This window comes from Oncorhynchus kisutch, linkage group LG24 (genome assembly GCF_002021735.2).
Source record: "Oncorhynchus kisutch isolate 150728-3 linkage group LG24, Okis_V2, whole genome shotgun sequence".
Classification (NCBI taxonomy): Eukaryota; Metazoa; Chordata; class Actinopteri; order Salmoniformes; family Salmonidae; genus Oncorhynchus; species Oncorhynchus kisutch.
In genome coordinates, this window is record NC_034197.2 from 28,227,321 (window position 1) to 28,252,171 (window position 24,851).

Here is a 24,851-nt window from a genome sequence, read left to right on the forward strand (position 1 = left end):
TCCCCTCCCCTCCCCTCCTCAGGAGCCTCCTGATATCAACACAACCAACGATTGGCTCGTTGAGAGAGCGTAATATAAGGACTGCAACAAACACTATTCATGATTGGTCCAAAAGACGCGACATGATTGGTTCATATGACTGTCCTTTCATTCTTTCCGTGATTATGAAGTACCCCCGCCCCTCCAGACAAATGATTTTTTGCAACGTGTTTGGCTGGTGTAAATTGTAAAAGATGGCGGATCCGTTGACACTATTCACTTCTATCGGGCTAAGTGAGCAGAAAGCGAAGGAGACTTTGAAAAATGATGCCTTATGTTCTGCCCTAAAGGATGCTATTGCACAGGTATGACTTCAGAGATTGGAAAAAGTATTACATCTTGGCAGCTCGGGCGTGGGTGTATATGACTATATTGACAGGATCATAAATCCTTTAACGTTAGCTAGTTTAGTAACGTTAGTCATTTCACTGACTCTTTTTGGCTGTGGCATTTATTTCAGTCAGACAAGTTCATCCTTTGATATGAGTCTGAGTGAATACATTCATTCAAACGTATTATTGACAAATCAAGAATAATAGTGACAAGAAAAGACCTGAGTTCACTGTAAATTTTCACATACACATGTTATAGGCCTGCCCCTTTGAATTTTCTTTGGAGTCCTCTTTCTAGTGTACCCTGTCATTAGAACTCATCTTACCCTGACTTGACCAGCTAAAAATAACCCAGATCTCCACTGTACTGCACTTGTTCTTGAAAGTAGCAATCCAGACTATTCAATTGACAGCTTTCCTGTCAGTTCATCTCCAGGTCTAGTCGACTCTGGGACTTGGTATTGGCCCAACACTGGTTTCAATAGTGTTAAGTGGTGTCGACATAAATAACACTATTTATTCCAACTGGTTGATTTCCACAGGCCCAGCGGGTGCTTGGGGCGGCAGGAGTGGACAAAGCGACAGGGACCCTCCTGTACACAATGACTTCTCGTCTTCGAGACCCCAAACGCCTGGGCTTCCTCACAGATCACATCGCTCAACGCAAGATCTGTACAGAGCTGCAACTGGCAGGTAGACAAACACACGTTTCCTGACAGCATTTTGTCTCGTGGCCATTTCTGTCTGTCTCTCTGCCTCTGTCTCTCTGCCTCTGTCCCTCTCTCTCTGACACACACACACACAACACTTTGATTTTGGCTCCTCTCGCCTCTAGCTGCTTTGGAGTTTGTGAAGAGCCATCCCCAGGACCCTATCAACCAGCAGGAGTTTGAGTCTTTGTGTGGAGTGGGAGTGGTCATAACACCAGAGCAGATTGAAGACAAGGTGAGGACATGAGCTTATTTTGACCTGGAAAAACATCTGGCTTTAGCCCTAACTAGAGGGCTCAGAGATTTCCTGTTTACCCATAATTCTGCATGCAATGTTGTTATGTTGTAAACATAGTCTCTGTCAAGTGATGATTATTAACAGTTGCTAGGTAGTGTGAGGGGTTTGACTAACAGTGGTATGTTACAGGTGGAAAAAGTGATCAAGAAGCACAAAGACCAGCTACTGCAGGAGAGGTACCGTTTTAACATGGGACTGCTCATGGGTAAGAATACAGCCCTGATAGAATATTGATTACCTCCTCTGGGACTGGAGGAAATTAATATCTGTGTTGGTAAGGAGGAGAGGATGTCAGTCTCATTGAGAATGCCTCTGTCTTCACAGGGGAGGCTCGTGGTGGCCTGATGTGGGCTGATGGGAAGATGATCAAAAATGAGGTGGACATGCAGGTGTGTGTAACAATCCATTTATGTTTGTCCTCTGAAGGCATTGTATATATCAACATAGATATACTGTACCTCAGATGTGTGCTTATATTGTGACCCTGTTCCCTCTCAGGTCCTCCATCTCCTTGGCCCAAAGACAGAGGCTGACCTGGAGAAGAAACCCAAGGTAACATTTCACACAGCTCAACATAGCTGTCTATAAAAGAAATGTGCAATCATATTTCACACACAAAAGCGCAGATCATTTTACTAATGGATTAATCCATTATGTGACTGCATAATCACATAGAATTGACTAAATTAATAACTCCTATGTGCAGGCTCAGAAGGCTAAGGCTCCAGCTGGTGAGGTGAAGGAGGAGCTCACAATGAATGGTAATGACCTGGGGACTCCACATAAAGCTGCTCTGGGTTAAGTGGTCAGGGGTGTTGACATACTTTTGTGTGTGTAGGGGAGATAAAGATTGAGGGCAGATCGCTGATGGATGAGCTGAGAGGAGTGGCCTTGAATTTCCACAAACCAGGTGAGATGGAGAGACACTTCATCCATGACCAATTTAAGTATACTAGCTTGTAACCCCTGGCCCCTGACCTGTTTCTCCAGGAGAGAACTATAAAACAGAGGGCTATGTGGTCACTCCTAAAACCATGGACCTGTTGAAGCAGCATCTGGAGTTCACTGGAGGACAGGTATGGAGATAAGGGAATGTCACAGGTGGGATGACCAGAATGCATTTAAGGTTCATACTGCCTGCAGGTGGAACTGTTGATCACTCACTAAATGATCTCTCTCTTGGTTTTTCTCTCGCCTGTCTATATTACTGTAGATTCGAACTCGTTTCCCTCCAGAGCCCAATGGTATTCTTCACATTGGTCATGCCAAAGCCATCAACTTTAATTTTGGCTACGCTAAGGTATGGCCCTGACACACACTCCACACACCAGCACCACTCTTAACCACTACCAGAAGGCTAAGTATAGCTTAGGCTACGTTTAGCTTATTGGTAAAGGCTGAGGGTTGATTTCATATGGGGTACTTGACAGAACCCAATTGTGTGTTGCCCTCTTTTCATATCTCCTTGTCCTCTCTCCCTCCTCAGGCTAACGATGGGATCTGCTACTTGAGGTATGATGACACTAACCCAGAAAAGGAAGAGGAGAAGTACTTCACTGCCATCAAAGACATGGTGGAGTGGCTGGGTGAGTGTCCGTTGTACAATTTTACCCTAACATCACAACAACACTGGCAAAGCATCCAGAGAATGGTTTAGCACTGACTGGTAATGCCATGCCATAGTCAACCATAACACACTGCAACATCTGTATGTGTGTGTCTCAGGTTATAAGCCTTATGAAATCACTCACGCCTCCGACAACTTCCAGAGACTTTACGACCTGGCAGTGGACCTCATCCGTAGGTGGGTGACGCTGTCTGTTTTTCTCTTTATTCTCATATGTGTGGAACAATTTGCATGTGTGTGTCTGTGTTTGCTCACCTCTCTAGGGGCCATGCCTACGTGTGTCACCAGCGGGGGGAGGAGCTGAAGGGTCACAACCCGCCCCCGTCGCCATGGCGAGAGCGTCCTGCTGAGGAGTCATTGGTGCTGTTTGACAGGATGAGGCGGGGCCTGTTCGCTGAGGGAGAGGCCACAGTCAGGATGAAGATAGTGATGGAGGACGGCAAGATGGACCCCGTGGCCTACAGGATCAAATACACAGCCCACCATCGCACAGGGGACGCATGGTAACACACACACACACCACAGTGTTTCTTCTAACAGTTCAATATACTCATCACAGTTCTACCCCCTCCTGCCTTTTTTCTTCACAGGTGTATCTATCCTACCTATGACTACACCCACTGTCTGTGTGACTCCATTGAAAACATCACCCACTCACTCTGCACCAAGGAGTTCCAGGCCAGGTATGCTGTGTGTTGTAGTTGTTTCTGGGTCAACTTTCCTTTTAAGTTGTTGGTTCTTTAGAACCTTTGATTCTCTTAATATGCTTGTGTGTGTCCTTCAGGCGGTCATCGTATTTCTGGCTGTGTAATGCTCTGGACGTGTACTGCCCTGTGCAGTGGGAATATGGCCGTCTGAACCTCACCTACACCGTGGTCTCCAAGAGGAAGATCATCAAACTGGTGGAGGAAGGAACTGTCAGGTCAGCATTACACACATGTACACAACTATTTGTTTCTATGGCCAAACTGTAGTCTTAGGCAATACACCGTATACCAGGGTATTTTGAAACTGTATGATCCAGCTCAGGGCTCCATCTATGCATTTGGTTTGCTAACTTGCTAGCTAAGTGGCTAGTTGTCAAGATCCCTGTTGCTTAAATTGTTTTGTTTTTGTTGTTATAGCACCTTGCGTGCACATACGGTAATAGCGTATGATGGTATGAAAATCTGGATTTCTCCCAACCAAACTATTTGTTTCCAGAGCCAAACTACATTATTTGTGCCAAAGTAACTATCTGTGTGTGAGAGAGACTTCCACTGATGGTTTGTGTTTCGCAGGGACTGGGACGACCCTCGTCTCTTCACTCTGACTGCTCTGAGGAGGAGGGGCTTCCCATCTGAGGCCATCAACAACTTCTGTGCGAAGGTATGAGAGAGGGATAGGGAGATGGTGGAGTAAGCAATACTATTGTTTGAATGTTTTATTCCATCTTGCCAGGTTGGAGTGACTGTTGCCCAGGCAACGATGGAGCCCCACATGTTAGAGTCATGTGTGAGGGATGTGCTGAATGACCACGCCCCCCGAGCCATGGCCGTCCTGGAGCCCCTCAAAGTCACCATCGCCAACCTGCCTGAGGGCATACGGGTATGAAAACACTCACACAATCACTTTTTCTTCAAGGATTAGTGCGAATGTGAACCATTTATTTATCTCCTCTCCTAGAATGATGTCCGTGTGCCTGACTTCCCAGCCAATGAGTTCATGGGCAGCCATGTTGTTCCATTTACACGCACCATCTTCATCGAGCAGAGTGACTTTAGAGAGGTAGGTGACAAGTTGTGTGGGTCTTAGTGCCCATGCTCTCAATACAAGATCTGTGTACTTTGTAAGTGTGTGTGTGTTAACCCTGCTGCTCTCACACACAATCTCCCTCTGCAGGTGATGGAGAAGGGCTACAAGCGTCTGACCCCAGATCAGCCAGTAGGCCTGAGGCATGCTGGCTATGTCATATCTGTACAGAAGGTCATCAAGGTGAAATGCTTCTCTCAGATTGAAATACTACAAAAAACAAAGAACCATGTTAAGACTATGAACCTACAAACATGCCTGTTTGTCCTGGCAGGATGTTAGTCTTCTTTCTGTCCCCCACACCTTCTGTCTTCTCACTTTGCTATTATCTTCTGCTTTCTTACTCTGTTTCTCCCTCGCTCTCCATCTCTCTCAGGATGCCCAGGGCAGGGTGGTGGAGTTGGAGGTGCATTGCTGTAGTTCCAATGAGGCTTCAGAGAAACCTAAGGCCTTCATCCACTGGGTCAGCGAGCCCCAGAAGTGTGAAATCCGTCTATACGAAAGACTGTGAGTCACTGAAAAAGCTTTGCGTGTGTGTCTGTGAGAGAGACACGTCTATAAATATATCTGTCTGCTAGGTGTGGAATGATTTCTCTCTCGCTGTCAATTTTTTTTCCGTCTGTTACAGATTCCTTCACAAAAATCCTGAGGATCCGTCTGAGGTGCCCGGCGGCTTCCTAAGTGACATCAACCCTGTGAGTGTGTCTAAGTGTTACTGTCATGGACACACACAACCTCCGCACATAGTGATTAAGGAAAGGAGACAAGGAGAGGATTCTTGAGTTGCACTCATGTCAAAATGTTTCCTATGTCCTCTCTGTCCCCCAGAACTCCCTGCAAGTGATTGACAGTGCCTTGGTGGACATCTCCGTGAGCAAGGCAAAAGTGTTTGATAAGTTCCAATTTGAGAGAGTGGGCTACTTTGCACTGGACCCAGACAGCACAGCAGACAAGGTACGGTCCAGAAACTGAATAGTTGATTGACACAGGTGGCAAAAAGGAGTGAGAACTGGGGTGTTATTAAATAGTTTACTTTGAAATGTAGAATGTAATCTTATGAAGTTGGTGACCTAAGAGAAATTTCCATAGAGCATGAGTGTAACGGCAGCTTTCCTCTCCCTGCAGCTTGTCTTCAACAGAACGGTCACCCTCAAAGAGGATCCCGGGAAGATGTGATTGGGCGGAATGAGATCAAGCTGGACTGCCTGCTTCCCATGAGCCCTCAAACATGTCTGAATCCCAAATCAACCCCTGTCCCCTACACCTGACATGATTTAGATCTGAAAGTATCAATGGGTGTAAGCAATGCTCCATCTTGATAGACCTCTGATAGGCTTGGACTTTTTGCCATATTGAATAGACTTATCCAATCCAGATCTACAGATGTGCTTAGGAGTCGATTTGAAATCCAGAATTGTGGTTTTCGGGCATCTTTCAGTTTAGCATTTGCACAGACTTGGAAACTGTCGCAAGGTACCTCCTTTTGAGGACCACAACTCATTTATAATTGGGGTAATAAGGGTCTTACTGTAAGTTTGTATGATATGAACCCATCCTGTCAAGCTCTGAGTCCATAGTCAAACTTATCATCAAGCTTAGCTCTGCTGATCTCTCACAACATAGATGCTTACAAATGCAACATTTGGTGACACATTTGAGAGGAAACCATGAATAAAACCATGAAAAACAATTGTAAAATAGATATTACAATGTGTGTCTGAGTCAGTGTTTACCTTGGGTTAATGTAGGTGTGTTTCTTAATCAACTTTAACAGTGAAAGTTAAATACAAAAATTTATTTTAAAAAGCAGTGAAAGGGATGACATTACTCACACTCATACACAATCCACTTAAAGGCACACTTGCATTGTGGGAGGAACACAGACCACTTTTTGAGGAAGTAGAGTGCATGCGAATTAACTCTTGCCTGCCCAGAGCTGTCCCAGCTCCACAAGAATAATTGGCACATTTCCTGTGGTCTCCCTTAAGAGAACTAGGCAAGATACCAGTTAGAAGCTCTTTAAGGTGGACTGGGACAGATGCTGTTTCTAAAACACAGTACCCACAGTCATTATTACCCTGCTGCCAGGGTTCTTCACTAAAATAATGTTACCTATGTACAGTGCTGAGCAAAGGTTATTTTCAAGCTTTTGGATGTGGAAAAGATTTAAATGGAAAGTGAGATATTTATTGTAAGGTTGTTCCTCATGAGCAGCACACAGCCGTATGAACAATACATTTAATTCACACTTTAAAGCAATTAGATTGCTATTTAATCTTGAGTTATGCTTCATCTGGAAGCGTTTTTGTCACGAGGTTGTGATACGTGTAGCATGTTGCACTGCATGTTCCCTTTAAAATGACCGTCACATAAATTTATCGCGGCATCTGAAAAGGGTAATCTCGCGTTAGCAACACGCCGCAGTAGAACGCCATCTGATTGGACGAAAGGGGTGTAGTTGTAAGATGGCGCCCAGTGAAATCTGACTGCAAAATAAAAGGGAAAATAATATACAAAATAGCAAGAAAACGTGAAAAATCCAAGTCTAAAAGATCACTGAGACCATTTGCATCTTTCTTATGCACAAGAAAAACGCTGCTACTGGCTTGTGGAGCTGCATTTCTGGGCGGATAGAGAGTGGATTTGGTCGGCCTGGGAGAAGAGAGGTAACAGTAAAGCCAGGCAGGGAGGAGAGGAGCGAGCTATACTGTTACTGAATTTAACACGTTTTATACTGACGTTCTATTCGCCACATTATCTATTTTGTGCTTTCATTAACATGGCGTATTTGATTTGCTCAAGACCTGCATATTCTGTTTGTTTAGTAGGCGGGTAGGGAGGAGGGGACTCCACGGGAACGAGCAAAATACCGTAGTCCGCTAACGTCAGTTAGCTTGTAACGTTAACTAGTTAGAGTAGATTTACAGCACCCGCATTTCGCCTTAGCAACAGTAGCTAATGTACACTTGGCATTTGTTCAGTATCAATGACAATATGAACAATTACTTAATTCACACCCAGTCAAATGTGAGATTGTTTCATCTTCGTTCGGTGTTCTCGCAACCGACCTGCTCGAGCGAAGAACCAGGACAAGACCTACCTGGTGAGCGCTCGCCCTGACCTCGACTGTCACTGAACAGTTTTCATTGTTCCGACTTCCGAGTGGATTATTTAATTCCTCTGAGTTGATACAACGCTTTTGCAGCACCCCCCGAATCCCGATACCCCATGCTAGCAGAATTAACATTTAGCTTCTGTCAGATGTTGAAGGCAGGAATGTTTACCTCTGTCATAGTCCTGTCCGGACAGAACGGAGTGTAAGGCCGCCTAATACCGATTGGTAGTGATTGAACGGCCACAAAAGTTACCCCCTTGTCTGTCAGCAAATATTCTTGTCCTAAAACGTTAAATTCCGTCAAAAATTAAAGCTTTTTTTTTTTGTGACAGACAACTGTAGTGTACCACAACCCTATTTACATATTCATTGTAACCTTTGTCTAAATATGTGAAAACGGCACGTTTCTATGATCTGTGATACCAACATAGGGTCCTAAAAAATGCTTCTCTGACATCACTTTTAATCCTACCCTGTAAGAAACTCAAACATCCCCACATCACCTTATATCTCAGTTTGAAAATCAGTTGTTTTTTAAAATGTTTTGGCATTTGATGTTTTCGGGTAGAACTTTTTAACTTGATTTATTTCTATAATATGTAGAAATGTGCTTTTCGCATATTTTGGAGTTGCCCTTTAAGCCTTCATGACAGTAAGTAGATTACTGCAGTTTTAAGGTAAATAACTGACATGTCTTGTCTATGACAAACACAGGCACCCCATTCTATCCCCTGTAGAAGAGTAGCGTTGGGCTGTGATGAATAACATGGAGGGTTCGGGGGGCTCGTTTGAGGATCTGGTGAGGCTGAAGGCCCGCAGTGTCCCCCAGCATCGGATGAAGGAGTTCCTGGAGTCCCTGGCCAACAAGGGCCCCGAGGCACTGCAGGAGTTCAATCATCAGAGCGGTGCTACCGCCACAACCACTACCACCACTACGGTGTACCAGCAGGGAGCAAACTGCATATACACAGACAACACCGAGGTGGCTGGGTCACTGCTGGAACTGGCCTGTCCGGTAAGAGACAGAGTGAGGAAAAGAGAATGTCTAGTTTGTGAAAAACGAGATGGATTTGGTGACATGATCCATATTATAATAAAACCACCCTGTGCTCTACCTTCAGCAACAGCAAGTACAGGTGTCCCAGCAACAGGGGATGGCAGCACAGCAGCAGCTCTCACCAAATCTGACCACAGCCATGCACCAAGGCCAAGACATAATACAGGTATAATCATCTACCCCTTTCTGTCTTTCTCTCTCGCTCTGTCCCTGCCACTCTCCTAAAAATGAGTGCCAATTATTGCTGTGAGCCTATGACTATCCTGGTTAACTGAAATGTATATGTCTCCTGTAGGTGCAGATCGGGGGGCAAAATCAGGGCCAGGTGGTTGGGGTGGGGGGCCAGGTGCTGCAGCTGCCCTCCTCCTCCAATCAACAGCTACAGGGGGTCACCACAGCCCAGCTAATACAGTCCGGGGACCTCACAGAAGAACAGCACCAACAGGTAAACACACATTCCAGTTGGTGTACACATATACTTTACGGATAATGTATTTTAACATCTCTCCCTCAAAGCTGCAGGCCCAGTTGATGGCAGCGGTGGCGGGTGGTCAACAGATCCAGATACAGACGGTGGGAGCTCTCTCCCCCTCCCAGCAGCAGGGCTCTCCCCGGGGAAACACCATCCAGACCACCTCCCCCCTCCAGCCAGCCAAGAAGCGTAAGGTGGACATGCCCATCACAGTGTCCTACGCCCTGCCTGGTCAGCAGCTGGCCACTGTGCTAGCAATCCCCCAGGGTCAGGGACAGCAGCAGAGCTATGTATCTCTGAGGCCAGACGTGTTGACTGTAGATAGCAGCCACCTGTACAGTGCTACAGGTACCATCACCAGCCCCACTGGAGAGACCTGGACCATCCCAGTCTACTCTGCCCCGCCAGGGTCACGTGATCAGGGTGGTGTCACACACATCGCCATCCCCCAGGAAGCATACAGCGCTGTGCAGGTTGGTGGGGGGACTACAACGACAATGGCACACACTACGCCAACGCAAGTTACGATCGGCTCGAGTCATGCAGTTTCCACGATGACCGGGTCGTCGGTGGGTCATGAAGAAGTGCAATACCAGACAGTGGCGGCCAACTCTCTATTCCCGGCCCAGTTCATGCACGGGAACATCCACATCCCTGTGGCGGTGCAAGGGTACGGCAACACCACGCAGTCGCTCATCTGGGACCCCCAGCAGCAGGTGCTGCACACACAGGGAGGGGTGCAGGTCCAGGACACACAGCAACTACAGGTCACTTTATTCAGCAGCTACAGATTATAATTCTACAAACCCCAAATATCTATATCAAGATTGATATAATTTATAATCCTGATTTAATTTCTGTTTAGAGGTCTTAACTCGAATGGCCTGGTCTCTTGCTGCATTTGTTTTGCATACTGATAGCCCTGGTGTGTCTGCGCAGGGTCAGACCATGGCAGTAGCAGAGATGGAGGGCCAGGGGCATACAGAGATGATGCTTCCCTGTTCTCTGAAGCCTGAGGAGGGGCTTGACGTGTGGAAGCTCTGGGCCCAGAGGAAGAACGCCGAGCTGGACAAGGACGAGATCAACAAACTAGCTCCCATTGGCCGTAAGTACACTCACACTCACCTTTTTTTGTCGGACAGTATGTCTACCCCCTCGCTAGCCAGCGCCCCATTGACTGTTTATACTTGTGTGTGTGTGTAGGCCGGCAGGCACTGAGGTTCCAGGAGGACCTGGTGTCGTGTGCGGTTGCTGAGCTCAGTGTGGGGCTGTCTCACATGTGCCAGGAGGCCCGAGGGCTGGAGGGAGAGACTTATGGGGCTGACGTTCTCTATTACGTCTTCCTCTGCATACAGAAGGTGCCCCACACACACACACACAGGAATATAGTAACTATAATGGAAGCTACTGCATATTCTCTAACTATCTTTTTACTCTCGTCTTTCCTGTCTTTCTCTGTAGTATCTGGTTGATAATGGTCGTGTGGATGACGTGTTTTCAGACCCATACTACGGGCGCTTCTCCCAGTGTCTGCATCGGATACTGGAGCCTTGGAGGCCAAGCGTCCATCCACTAGGTAAGAACAGAAATCGGTATAGTCCATTAGAGCCCAACCATACACATTGTACATATCACCTGTATGAATTAGTGATGAATAAAATATGTCAGGTGTTTCATGTTTTTTGCTGTTTTATGACTTCCTGGCCCAGGTTACCTCATCGCCAGTCAGGTGACAGAGGAGATGCTGTGGGAGTGTAAACAGCTGGGTGCCCATTCCCCTGCAACGCTACTGACTACGCTGATGTTCTTCAACACCAAGTGAGTAAGTTACACACATACACACACACACACACACACACACACACACACACACACACACACACACAAAATGCGTGTATCTAACACCGCTTTGTCCCCCCTAGGTACTTCCAGCTGAAGACTGTGGAGCAGCATCTGAAGCTGGCCTTCTCCAAGGTCCTGAGACACACCAGGAAGAGCCCCAACAACCCCAAAGACAAGTGCACCAGCATCCGCTACCTGAAGCCTGTTGGCCAGCACCAGATAGGACAGAAAGGTGAGCGGTCACCCAGCCCCAGGACAGGAGAGCCAGGGGTCAAATACCGTACATGGCTCTTTGTGACATGCAGAAACTTGGTGGTAACCTCTAACCCCTCTCCCGTAGTGACAGATGACATGTATGCAGAGCAGTTGGAGCACCCAGAGAACCCTCTGCGCTGCCCCATCAAACTCTACGACTTCTACCTCTTCAAATGGTGAGTTGAGGAGTAAGGGTGTGAAGGAAACAGTTGAAGGGTACATAATGCCTCTGAATCTAGCCGGATATTTGTAGAACACTAATATACAACTAGGGGTGTGAACGTTACATTTTTTTTAAACTCAATTTTATCATTAACATTAAGAAAATCCCTAACGAATGAAATTTACAAATTGGCCTACCTAACGCAACAATGCTGTGACGTTAAAAGGGGATATGCGTCTTTCAAATTATTTGTGACAGATATAAAGTGCTCCGCACGTAATCGTCCTTAACAGTTGGAAAAGAAAGTGCTGATTACAGAAATGATTGCAGCCATTGCCAATGACCTATTTGAGTTGAGGTAATTTAGCTAAATGCAAGCACCATTTGAGCCATGACTCGCACTGCTGAAACAGGTGCCTCTTTCTCATCAATATCACTGTTCGACATTTACTCCCATTTCAACATGGTGTTATTTACTTTATAATGGGAGTTGGGGCATACATTTAGCAGCATTAGAATGCTAAAATTCTTCTCCTTTTAATCAGTAAATGGAAGGCCCTAAAAATTGTCAAAATTCCAGCCACGCAAGTCAGACTATTCTCTCTGCTACCGCACGGCAAACAGTGCTTGATGCACCAATTCTGATGCAACAGGACAGTGAACAGCGTCTATCCCCAAGCCATAAGACTGCTAAATAGTTAACCAAATAGCTACCCGGACTACTGCGGTAGAACTTCATTGCCCCTAGCAGTCATACCATGCAGTAGGATTTCGCATTATATTTTATAATGGAAAACTGATAAATGGCAGTTAACATGGACTTTTTTTCCCATTTGTCACATAATACTAACCTCTCTCTCTCCTTCCTTCTCTCAGTCCACAGAGTGCTAAAGGCCGCAACGACGCCTTCTACCTGAACCCTGAACCCGTGGTGGCGCCCAACAGCCCCCTGTGGTACTCCACCCAGCCAATCAACAGAGAGCAGATGGAGCACATCCTCGCTCGCTGCCTTATCGTGAGAGAGATCCAGGAAGCTGTTGCCAACATGCACTAGCAGGACTGGAGGGGAATGACCATTGACTTAGACATCGCATCATTATGGCGTCGGTGAGAGCATGGGCAGGGCCATTGAGACCATCTCTATTTTGAAGTAGTACATTTCCTTCTTCTACTTCTGAGTTGGCAAACAAACTGAAAGGGTTCCTACTGCCACCCGGAGTGTGGTGTTTGAACAGTATAAAGCCAAGGTTGGCGATTTACTGCCAACTGCAGTTATGGAATGTTTATTCACGAGTAGGCCTATAATTCATTGGTCCATCCCTCCTGACGGCTCAAAAATAATTATAACTTCACACATTATCCAAGGGATTGTGATAATTTTCTGGTAAAAACATTAGTTTGCTCCCCTTATCTTAATTTGCTCCGTGGCAAGGTGGCCAAGTGTAGGGTCGTCACTAGTTAACACAGCCACAAAGTCATAGAAAGGGTTTATTTCAACATGATCTTAAAATCTGATTTTAAACCCAACTCTCACCTTAACCACACTGCTAACCTTAGCCTATCCTTACGGTAAAATAAATAAGCTACTTTTTGTTTTCATGAATTTGTATGTATGATATAGCCAATGTTGACTTTGTGACTGTTTTTATCTAGTGGAAACTCAAGTGTAGGCTACAGAGAAAAGCGGTTTGTTTCTCAGATGACACTCGATTAGGAAGAACTTTGCAGCAGGTGTTTCTGATTTAATAAATATTGCCATGTTGGTGGGTGATAACATTTAAATAAAGCCCAGAACCGAACGAAACAGGGTGAAAATAATTTGCAGAAAAGGGCATGTAAGCCTCATGGAAACGTCCGAAGTTACACATTTGGATTTGTCACTTCAAGCCCAAATATCAAACTTTGACTAAAACGATGATTTATTGATTGACATCGTTGTGCAACGTCATGGGTAAGCTCTGGTAATTGTCTTTCACCCCGAAAAAGGGGATTTCTATTGGTGTGGGCGTTTTAAATGTATGTATATGTTAATTGTCTGTGTATAGCAGGATTTCCCAACCCTCTCCTTGGGGACGAACAAATGTTTCAGATTTTTGTTGTAGCCTTAAACTGGCAACCCGATTAAATTAGTCTGCTAATCATCAACTCCTTGACTAATTGAATCAGTTGTACAAGTTTCTGGCTAAAATCAAAAGTTGAAACTTCTGGTGGTCCCTGAGAAGAGGGTCGGGAAGTACTAGTGTATAGCGCATGCAGTGTACAAAACATTAGCAACACCTTCCTAATATTGAGTGGCATTCCACAGGGATGCTGGCCCATGTTGACTCCAATGCTTCCCATTATTTTGTCAAGTTGGCTAGATTTTCTTGATACACATGGGAAACTGTTGAGCATGGAAAAACCCAGCAGCGTTGCAGATCTTGACATATTCAAACTCATGTGCCTGGCACCATACTGCCCTATACTGTTCAAAGGCACTAAAATCTGTTTTGCCCAATGACCCTCTGAATGGCACACAATCCATGTTTTAAGGCTTATAAATCCTTCTTTAACCTGTCTGTTTCTACACTGATTTGAAGTGGACGTAACAGGTGACATCAATAAGGGATCCTAGCTGTCACCTGGATTCACCTGGTCACTCTGTCATGAAAAGGGCGGGTGTTCCTAAAGTTTTGTACACTGCACATCCCAAGATGCATACCTAACTTTCATCCATACAGAGAATACCGCTTGCGAGCCTTAAGTAGCTCTTTTGCCAATTATTGGGCAGAACATCAGAATAGGGCTGCCTTTGTAAACTCAGCCTTAGATACAACCTTTCCATCAAATAGTTTTGCCAAAGGAAGTAGTTGCAGGTTAATGCGTCATGAGTCTTGTCCTGTAGGCTAACTTTGTTTTCCCCTTAGATATGCCAGCTACAGTCAAAATTGGCTATATTGTCATAATTGTAGAATTTTTTTGGTCTAATTTGAGTGTTGGTTAGGTTTAAAATCAGATGTTATGCCTTTGTGGTTGTGCCAGCAAGTAACCACTACAGAGCTGCATCCAGAACAAGATTCATTATGAAAAACTAACCTGTGAATTTTTTCCCCATTTTTATTTTTCTCCATTTAAGCATTACTGTTGTAATTCTTTTCTGTTCACCAACAGACTGAGGGATATGCATTTCTCCTGTTTTATTCTGTAAAATACATGTTTTTTTATGTTGCTGCTGTTAAATAGACACTGCTGCTTCTTTGTCATTGTCATGAGTACACCTCTGTTGCATTTCCTCTTTCTTAATAGTTTTCCTGATCTCATTGTTGCCCAGCTGTGAACAGGTGTGTGTATATATGGACTCACCTGCAAGTTCACAACCTTTACTCTTTTGTTTTCCTCTCCTTCTCTGTGTGATACTGGACTGAACAGACCTGTGATGACCTTATTGAACTGTCTGGAGGCACAGTGAACTGACTGAATGGTGCTCGGGCTGTTGTGGCCCCTAATGGATTATGGCAGGCAGTGAATGAAAGTGTTCCACATAAACTTGTCATAAGAACAGACTTTTTCTTTCTGTTAAATGTTTTGCTACGTTGTGAGCTTCTGAATGCGACCCAGGCTTACAGTCATTGTTGACTATTAAAACACTTTCTTATATGGACCTCATCCATAGAGCAAGATGGAGGACTCCTCTTTGCATCTGTGCCATTATGACAATCTCCATTTTGAAATAGTTCATTTTCTTCTTTACTGATCCCTCCTGATGACTGGCTAGGACATGACTCTAACAGAGTCAACAGCCAATGAAGTTGGAGGTCCCACCCAGTTGACTACATTAAAGTGGTGGAAGCTCTCAATGATTCTGCCTATGCTAATACAGCCTGTTAGCCCCTAGAGGTCTTTGTTATTCTCTGACCTCAATACAGTGCATTACAGCCTGCAGCTACCGTATGAGGGAGTCTAACAGCATTAATAGTACTTGATAAAGTAGTACACTTGGTAGCATCATAGAACCAGGAGTTTTCCCTGGCCAGGATATAGGGTCTGATAACTCCTGGCTCTAATTAGTGGCCCCGGTGTACTGTTCATGATGAATGAAACAGATGTGGGTTTTCATCCACTGTTCTGTTTATTTTCTATATTTCAAGGTCTACTTTATGTTATGACAGTGCCTCTGCGATTGTCAAACATTACCTTTTGTGCAGTGATTCACCACGTGTTTGTGTTTTTCTCTGGAGATAACATGAACAATAGTGCTTAGTTTCTGCACAAAGTAGTTTAATGTTTTTCATATAATTTTTCTAATATACAGTGCCTTGCGAAAGTATTCGGCCCCCTTGAACTTTGCGACCTTTTGCCACATTTCAATCTTCAAACATAAAGATAAAACTGTATTTTTTTTGTGAAGAATCAACAACAAGTGGGACACAATCATGAAGTGGAATGACATTTATTGGATATTTCAAACTTTTTTAACAAATCAAAAACTGAAATTGGGCGTGCAAAATTATTCAGCCCCTGTACTTTCAGTGCAGAAAACTCTCTCCAGAAGTTCAGTGAGGATCTTTGAATGATCCAATGTTGACCGAAATGACTAATGATGATAAATACAATCCACCTGTGTGTAATCAAGTCTCCGTATAAATGCACCTGCACTGGGATAGTCTCAGAGGTCCGTTAAAAGCGCAGAGAGCATCATGAAGAACAAGGAACACACCAGGCAGGTCCGAGATACTGTTGTGAAGAAGTTTAAAGCCGGATTTGGATACAAAAAGATTTCCCAAGCTTTAAACATCCCAAGGAGCACTGTGCAAGCGATAATATTGAAATGGAAGGAGTATCAGACCACTGCAAATCTACCAAGACCTGGCCGTCCCTCTAAACTTTCAGCTCATACAAGGAGAAGACTGATCAGAGATGCAGCCAAGAGGCCCATGATCACTCTGGATGAACTGCAGAGATCTACAGCTGAGGTGGGAGACTCTGTCCATAGGACAACAATCAGTCGTATATTGCACAAATCTGGCCTTTATGGAAGAGTGGCAAGAAGAAAGCCATTTCTTAAAGATATCAATAAAAAGTGTCATTTAAAGTTTGTCACAAGCCACCTGGGAGACACACCAAACATGTGGAAGAAGGTGCTCTGGTCAGATGAAACCAAAATTGAACTTTTTGGCAACAATGCAAAACGTTATGTTTGGTGTGAAAGCAACACAGCTCATCACCCTGCACACCATCCCCACTGTCAAACATGGTGGTGGCAGCATCATGGTTTGGGCCTGCTTTTCTTCAGCAGGGACAGGGAAGATGGTTAAAATTGATGGGAAGATAGATGGAGCCAAATACAGGACCATTCTGGAAGAAAACCTGATGGAGTCTGCAAAAGACCTGAGACTGGGACGGAGATTTGTTTTCCAACAAGACAGTGATCCAAAACAAAGCAAAATCTACAATGGAATGGTTCAAAAATAAACATATCCAGGTGTTAGAATGGCCAAGTCAAAGTCCAGACCTGAATCCAATCGAGAATCTGTGGAAAGAACTGAAAACTGCTGTTCACAAATGCTCTCCATCCAACCTCACTGAGCTCGAGCTGTTTTGCAAGGAGGAATGGGAAAAAATGTCAGTCTCTCGATGTGCAAAACTGATAGAGACATACCCCAAGCGACTTACAGCTGTAATCGCAGCAAAAGGTGGCGCTACAAAGTATTAACTTAAGGGGGCTGAATAATTTTGCACGCCCAATTTTTCAGTTTTTGATTTGTTAAAGTTAGAAATATCCAATAAATGTCGTTCCACTTCATGATTGTGTCCCACTTGTTGTTGATTCTTCACAAAAAAATACAGTTTTATATCTTTATGTTTGAAGCCTGAAATGTGGCAAAAGGTCGCAAAGTTCAAGGGGGCCGAATACTTTCGCAAGGCACTGTAAATCAAGGGTCTAAATTGTGGTAGAGGTTGTTTTTTACCGAGAAGATAAACAAGCAGTGAGAGACACGTGTAACAATGTTGTACTACGTCATACAACGTACAAATCTTGTTCCAGCACACTACTATGCTTTTTAAATGCATTTCAACATTGCTACAACCTTATACATAGGGACAATCTTGGTTTTGCAGTCAGGCATTCATGAGAATAGATGCGTCTCAGCACCATTTGTGATCAAGTACATATCTCCCCCATTACCTCAGGCCTTAGTTCTTCATGGTTGGTAATCCAGTCTTGAGGAACAGGTTCAACCGGAGAGGCATGTTCCTCCGTATGTCTGTCGGACTGATCCAGGAAGTAGATGGATCCGTTGTTGCGGCTGCCTCCTTTGTGTGTTTTGTCTCACACACACACACACACACACACAGTCATCTCATAGGGCAAATCCCCTTCCCACTCAGTCAAAGGCCTTGTTATATGTAATCACACAACGTTACAGTAGTCCCTAGGTCGGGACATCTTCCCTCAACCCCAGGTGTGTTGGAGAGGAATAAATCAGCCCATTCCCACTTGGCAAAGTTCGGATGTGTGGTTTCACTTGTAGATACATGTTTGTGTGTACTATTGTTTGTTCAGACGGAGTTAGCCCCTCCAGGTGTGTGACTGAGTGAAGATGAGGGTGTGGCTATAGATTGGTGTGTAAATGCGGATTAAGGTGTTGGGTGTGTGCATTTGTGCGATTAGTCCTCAAGTGTGTTTTTGTGGATTAATATGCATAGAGGGGGGCAGCAGTCTTCTTAGCAAGTTCCTAGGGTTGAGCAGATGTTGCACGGAGCTCTGGGTTTGTGGTTGGGTTTGGACTGGATGGGGTGTGTGCTGTTCCTGTTGCCGCCTGCTCCTCCCCCTCGATGAGTTTCCCTGACCTGATCGCCCTGAGGTGGTAAGGGGGTGATCCTTCCCCCGATCAACATGAGCAGGGCCAGCATGACTCTGTACTCTGCTGAGATATTGAGAGTTTTGATAGCCAGCTGAATCAAATAGCACAGTGTAATATGATACTGTCGGTTTCAATAGACATTGTTACCATCTGAAACATTAACATTTGCAAAAAAGATAATACTTGAGTGTTTGCTTTGTGTTCTCACCTTAGAGGTCCCACACTCCCTCCACTCAGCCAGTGCATTAGACACTGATGAACCAGTATATACTGCTCCTGGGTACATGCAGTGAGGGAACACAACACTGAGAACATTCTGCAGCTAATGAAGATGACATGAACATTGTGACAAGCTGAGCTCTTGACCTGGGGGGGGTCTTAGACTAACTTGCCAGCAGAGAGAAGCCTTCAGCTGCCCTATCCTTTTCTGAAGGGTTATATAGCTTCACATTGTACTAGTAGGTCATCAGGAACCATTATCACAACTTAATAAATGGGGAGGCTAGAGACAAACTACTTTCAATGCAGCATCAAAAGAAGTTTGTCTCCAGGCCTTCAGTTATCTATTGATGATGATGTGTAACTAGGATCCTAATGAATCACTGTCCTGGGGCAGGGTTTCTATCTATGGGGGTGCACATTTGTGTTTATATCCCAACACAACTGATTCAGCTAATCATCAATATTCTCAGTAGTTGTGGACTGACCAGGTTCTGGACCATCGTGACTCTGTGCCGTCTCAGGTCCTCCACGGCGGCTCTAACATCAGGCATGATGCCACGCACACACAGCTGCATCAGCCATAGCAGAGCGACAAACGTCCCAGACCGCCCCACACCTGCACTGAGAGAGATGCCAGCAGCATTTAAGAGGTGTAATCGGCACAGAGAGATACAAACAGCATTTAAAAGAGGTGTAATCGGCAGACATACTTTATATAGAGATATTGTCTCAACTGAGATTCATACACATAGATATCTGCAAATATTAAGGAACCACCACCAACACAATGACTATGATTTAAATGTTTTACAGTGATGAAAATGTGACTGGCATTCAGCTATTTTCAGTTAATAAACAAAAAAAGACAGTGCTGCACACTGTATACTTGCAAATGTAACATTTTATTAATGTTTCTGTCACAGAAATTTCAAGGCCAAAAATCTAAGTAGAGGTTAATAAATAATGACACAGAAAACAAAAAGTGTGAGACAGTTTGCAAGCTAGGTGAGTTTGGGTCAGAGGTGAGAGGTCATACCTGCAGTGCACCACTGCAGGCCCCAGAAGGGGTAGAGTGTCCAGATGCTGCCTCACATACTCAGTGAAAGCACAGAGAGAGGAGAGGTCGTTGGGTACACCCTGGTCTGGCCAGGCAGCGTAGTAGTAGTGTGTTACTGTCCTCTCTACGGGAAAACCGTGCTGAAACGACACACACTATCAGCACAACCATACTACCAGAACAACCACACACACCAGACAAACTCACTATCTGTACCACTCAGACACACAATTCATCTTGGAAATAGACTACATCTGTTGACCAGTGGCTGAAACTAATAGTCTTTGTTACAATAAAATAGGACAATTAGGAAATGACAGGACCTAGGCCTCACCTGTCGTAAGTGAATGGTGGTGATGAAATAATTTGGACGCCGTTTACGAGACACTGTGGTAACCTGGACCGCTCCGTACGACACTGTCCCTTGCTCCATTGGCCAGTACTCATCACACAGCACCTGGAGAAACACGGTCAACACATTGTCTAACTAATAAAAAGTATAGACACTATGACAAATTCATAGTAAATACACCAACTCTGTGCAGCACCCACATCAAATGGGCAGGAATATGCTTACGAAGACTTTTCCATAACTTCATGGGTGGCAACGAGGGCAATATAAAACCAGAAGAACTATGCAAGTTTACGGGTCAAACTTGATGCTGTGAATGTGGTCAACATGTTACACATGAACGTTTAATACAACCCATCACCATCAAATCCCTCACTCACCATGTCCTTCTGTTTCAGGGCGGTCACCATGACGATGATCTTAACGTTCTGCTCCCATACCATCCTCCAGAAGTCAGCGATAGTGCTGCGCAAAGGACCCTGGGTACAAATGAAATCTCGCTCCGTACATCCACCCTGAGGAGCAGACAGACAGACCGCAGACTTGATGAATGAATAGACAGACAGACATACAGCGACAGATGGACAGACAGAGTACTCACAGGGACATAACTAGCGTTGATATAATCTGAGTGTAGCTGGGAGTCTAGCAGGGACAGCCTCACTCGACTGTGGTCATCTGAAACCACAGGGACCATTAATCAAAGTGATCAGAAAATGGGAAGCATTACCACACATGGGATAGATGTGAAGATAGTGTTTATGTGCTTAGATACTGCAGGTCATATTATCATGGTAATAAACTATTACTCAGAGGTAGCATGTGGTGGTGCCCTGATATGGTATGTACCATAATACTCACAAGGCAGTATGTAGGGGTATCTGTTCTTCTCTCTGTTGGCCTCCAGGTTTCCAGCCCTGGTAGTGAACTCTTTACCAACATCATTCAGCTCCTGAACAATGAAAAAACAGCAACTGAAGGGACACTATGAAAGTGGGACTTTACTGCCACAGCAGACACTGCACAAAGTCTGATGTTTCTCAACTCCAGTCCTCCAGGAGCCCCAACAGTACACATTTTTGTTGTAACCTTGGACAAACTCACCTGATTCAACTCATTGAGGGCTTGATGATTAGTTAACAAGTTGAATCAGGTGTGCTTGTCTGGGGCTACAACAAAAATGTGTGTTGGGGATACACTTCTGGATTACAGAGCCAGGGTATTACTCAATAGAAGAGTGGTTGAGATTGGTTTACCTCAAACTTCTGCCAGAAACCACTGTTGTCCTTGGCAGCGAGTGATTGACAGTGCAGATGGAATTCCTGTAGTATATGTGCCCGTGAGAACACCCGTACCCTATATGGAAATATAGCAACAATACTCAGTCAATCAACACTCTTTAAACAACTCTTTAAATTGAGCTCCAATTTTACTCAGTGGCATTTTTCCAACTGACTACACCCAGAATGTTCTTAATGCCATCATTCCATTAGACTTGAGGAAGCAACAATAGGCTAAAACAGTTCTAACAGCATTCAATCAACCAATCAATAGTTACTTTTCTCTTTAATCCATTTCAACAAAGACTCAAGTTATTCAATCCAGTCGCTCAATGACATTCAAACTTCCTCACCTCATGTTTTGTTACAGGTGCAGAGATTAGGCTTTAAGCTTCCTCTGGTAACCAATAACAGGAGTATGTAGCGTAGAGGGGTTCAGACTTGTGGGGTTTTGTTGGGTAGTTGTAGAACAACAGACCAGATGATTGCAGTGCCCAATCCTGGATGAGAGGCTTCTGTATCACTGATCATGTGGAAGAAATAGCAAAGCCTCTGTGATTACTATGCCTTGGTCAAAAAAGTGTAACTTGAATGTAGAACTAAACTGAAGTTACTGACCCTTCCCTCGCTAGTTAGAGGAATTTGGCTCACCAAAAAGACCATGTCACACCAAACACAAACACACAACAAATACTTTCATAAAAACATACAAATATACAGATGTGCATTAATATAGAAAACAAATGTTGGGCGGCACCGGAAGCCTAACATTCTTACACAAGATGGTTTGAATTTGTTCAAGGAGCTCAAAGGCAGTAAGAAAGTCTCATATTACACCATTTAAAAAAAATATTATATATATATATATAATTAACACTATAGAACAAAGTCAAATATAGCCTACAGAATAAGGTTGCAGAATCAACTGCTAGCACCCAAAACATTTTCTGTTGACCACTGTCTGACACAAACAAAAGACGCATTCATCACCAACCTGAGAACACTAGAAAAACCTACACCAACAGGTCTACAACACAAAACAAGTGTACAACCCAGAAGGGGTGAGCAACACCAGCGTATTATTTCTTATTTTACTATTACCTTTGTAAGTGTTCCTTTAAGTGAGAAAGAGTTTAGAGAGCAACCAGGGGCTCCCTTCCCTTCGATGTGTTCTATCTTGTCAATTTACCTTGCCCCAGTTATCCAAACCACCACATTTTCTTTCTCTCTCGCTCTCTCTCTGAAAGTGGCAGGGAGAGAGGGTTGGGTTGAGACAGAGACTAAAGGGGCGGAGAGAAAGAAACAAATACTTAGGGAAGGTACGTGGCTGTGGATAATGTGTTTATTTGATATTCTTTAAGACGATGTATTGTAATACTGCCACATTTAATCCCACTCGTTGCTCATGAATGATACCTATAAAATGTAATAATACTTCAAATCCTGCTAGGTAACCTGTCTTTACCACTCCTACACAGTAGACTTGAAAAACAGATACCACTGGTCTTAGCAATATTCTTATTAATTATATACTTATATCACTTATACAAATACTAAAACAACTTTTAAGAATTATTACAAGAAATACATTATGTATTGCTGCTGTGAAATGCAGTTAATTTTAGTTTCATATGGGGAACATTGTTTATTGAGACCATGAATAGAAGGAGAGGGTCATTAGTCCATAGAATTAGCATTCATTCTAGAAATCCAAATTCTAGGTAGTCAAGGTTACAGCATCCCAATGATTTTCAATTGTGCATCTCATTCTAGCAGGATAAGTGACCATGGCATGACTAGATACAATTAAGACATTTAAAATTGTATATTTATTTAACTAGGCAAGTCAGTTAAGAACAAATTCTTATTTACAATGACGGCCTAGGAACAGGGGGTAGAAGGACAGATTTGTACCTTGTCAGCTCAGGGATTCGATCGTGCAACCTTTCGATTACTAGTCCAACACTCTAACCACTAGGCTACGCTGCCACCCCAATGAGTGCCTAATGATAATTTCCTCAAGGTTTGTTGGTGGTTTCTGCTTATAACCCGTGCTCTTCCAACCTCGAGCTCATAATGGATCACGAGAAAAAGAGCAAAAGGTCATACAAGCCACAGCCTTGCGGAGGTATTGAGTTACCGATATACCTAGGATTATTGCAATGACCTATTTCCTCATGGTTTGACAAGGATGTCCAATACAATCAAAAGCATTCAAGATAAATGTTATTGATTTGTGTTTGATATGTCAGTAGTTACCAGTGTTAACAGGAATCTTGAATGTCGCAAATTGAACAAACTGAAGATGGTAAAATGTCAGTGGTGAATGTCAGCAGGTACACTGCATTACCAAAAGTATATGGAACAACTGCTTGTCGAACATCTCATTCCAAAATCATGGGCATTAATATGGAGTTGGTCCCCCCTTTGCTGCTATAACAGCCTCCACTCTTCTGGGAAGGCTTTCCACTAGATATTGGAACATTGCTGCGGGGACTTGCTTCCATTCAACCACAAGAGCATTAGTGAGGTCGGGAACTGATGTTGGACAATTAGGCCTGGCTCGCAGTCGGCATTCCAATTTATCCCAAAGGTGTTCGATGAGGTTGAGGTCAGGGCTCTGTGCAGGCCAGTCAAGTTCTTCCACACCGATTTTGACAATCCTTTTCTGTTTGGACCTCGCTTTGTTCACAGGGGCATTATCATGCTTAAACAGGAAAGGTCCTTTCCCAAACTATTGCCACAAAGTTGGAAACACAGAATCATCTAAAATGTATGGTGTAGCGTTAAGATTTCCTTTCACTGGAACTAAGTGGCCTAGCCCCGAACCATGAAACACAGCCCCATACCATTATTCCTCCTCCACCAAACTTTACAGTTGGCACTATGCATTGGGGCAGGTAGTGTTCTCCTGGCATCCACCAAACCGAGATTCATCTGTCAGACTGCCAGATGGTGAAGAGTGGTTCATCACACTAGAGAACGTGTTTCCACTGCTCCAGGGTCCAATAGCAGCGAGCTTTACACCACTCCAGTCAACACTTGGCATTGTGCATTGTGATCTTAGGCTTGTGTGCAGCTGCTCGGCCATGGAAACACATTTAATGAAGCTCCTGACGAACAGTTATTGTGCTGATTTTGCCTCCAGAGGCAGTTTGGAACTCGGCAGTGAGTGTTACAACCGAGGACAGACAAGTTTTATGCGTTACGTGCTTCAGTACTCGGCGGTCCCGTTCTGTGAGCTTGGCCTATCACTTCGCAGCTGAGCTGTTGTTGCTCCTAGACTTTCCACTTCACAATAACAGCACTTACAGTTGACCGGGGCAGCTCTAGCAGTGCAGAAATGTGACAAACTGACTTGTTGGAAAGGTGGCATCCTAGGATGGTGCCACAT

At 44.2% G+C, this 24,851-nt stretch overlaps 3 protein-coding genes across 10 annotated transcripts; 2 read left to right on the plus strand and 1 right to left on the minus strand.

Annotated features, from left to right (window-relative positions):
- Window positions 1-181: 181 nt before the first annotated feature.
- On the plus strand, window positions 182-6,499 carry qars1 (glutaminyl-tRNA synthetase 1). The gene is made up of 23 exons (XM_020459138.2): window positions 182-344; window positions 914-1,064; window positions 1,207-1,316; window positions 1,509-1,584; window positions 1,704-1,768; window positions 1,878-1,931; window positions 2,086-2,140; window positions 2,218-2,289; window positions 2,370-2,455; window positions 2,593-2,679; window positions 2,866-2,965; window positions 3,105-3,183; window positions 3,270-3,509; window positions 3,597-3,689; window positions 3,791-3,928; window positions 4,287-4,374; window positions 4,447-4,593; window positions 4,672-4,773; window positions 4,888-4,980; window positions 5,174-5,304; window positions 5,426-5,492; window positions 5,626-5,751; window positions 5,923-6,499. Exons 1-23 carry the CDS (start codon window positions 234-236, stop codon window positions 5,971-5,973), a joined length of 2,322 nt encoding a protein of 773 aa, XP_020314727.1. The 5' UTR covers window positions 182-233; the 3' UTR covers window positions 5,974-6,499.
- A 685-nt stretch (window positions 6,500-7,184) lies between these two features.
- LOC109869111 (glutamine-rich protein 1) lies at window positions 7,185-15,369 on the plus strand. 5 transcript variants are annotated; one of them, XM_020458967.2, is made up of 12 exons: window positions 7,185-7,463; window positions 8,627-8,927; window positions 9,034-9,135; window positions 9,265-9,414; window positions 9,486-10,208; window positions 10,381-10,546; window positions 10,645-10,799; window positions 10,903-11,017; window positions 11,145-11,259; window positions 11,364-11,515; window positions 11,624-11,714; window positions 12,578-15,369. In XM_020458967.2, exons 2-12 carry the CDS (start codon window positions 8,670-8,672, stop codon window positions 12,753-12,755), a joined length of 2,205 nt encoding a protein of 734 aa, XP_020314556.1. In that variant the 5' UTR covers window positions 7,185-7,463; window positions 8,627-8,669; the 3' UTR covers window positions 12,756-15,369. The 5 variants fall into 5 exon arrangements, with proteins under 5 accessions (XP_020314556.1, XP_020314559.1, XP_020314558.1 ...); XM_020458970.2 differs by having other exon boundaries at window positions 11,151-11,259; XM_020458969.2 differs by having other exon boundaries at window positions 8,650-8,927.
- A 2,149-nt stretch (window positions 15,370-17,518) lies between these two features.
- LOC109869558 (receptor-type tyrosine-protein phosphatase V) lies at window positions 17,519-22,715 on the minus strand. Of its 4 annotated transcripts, none has more exons than XM_031803403.1 (11): window positions 22,647-22,715; window positions 21,811-21,980; window positions 21,434-21,533; window positions 21,039-21,129; window positions 20,779-20,855; window positions 20,558-20,692; window positions 20,160-20,282; window positions 19,805-19,965; window positions 19,254-19,389; window positions 18,755-18,822; window positions 17,519-18,609 (listed from the first exon to the last, which is right to left on the minus strand). In XM_031803403.1, the coding sequence occupies exons 2-11, from the start codon at window positions 21,813-21,815 to the stop codon at window positions 18,357-18,359; spliced, it is 1,149 nt and encodes a 382-aa protein (XP_031659263.1). In that variant the 5' UTR covers window positions 21,816-21,980; window positions 22,647-22,715; the 3' UTR covers window positions 17,519-18,356. The 4 variants fall into 4 exon arrangements, 3 of the variants coding, with proteins under 3 accessions (XP_031659263.1, XP_020315368.1, XP_020315367.1); XM_020459779.2 differs by having other exon boundaries at window positions 17,519-18,606; window positions 22,559-22,703; XM_020459778.2 differs by having other exon boundaries at window positions 22,559-22,702.
- Window positions 22,716-24,851: the final 2,136 nt, after the last annotated feature.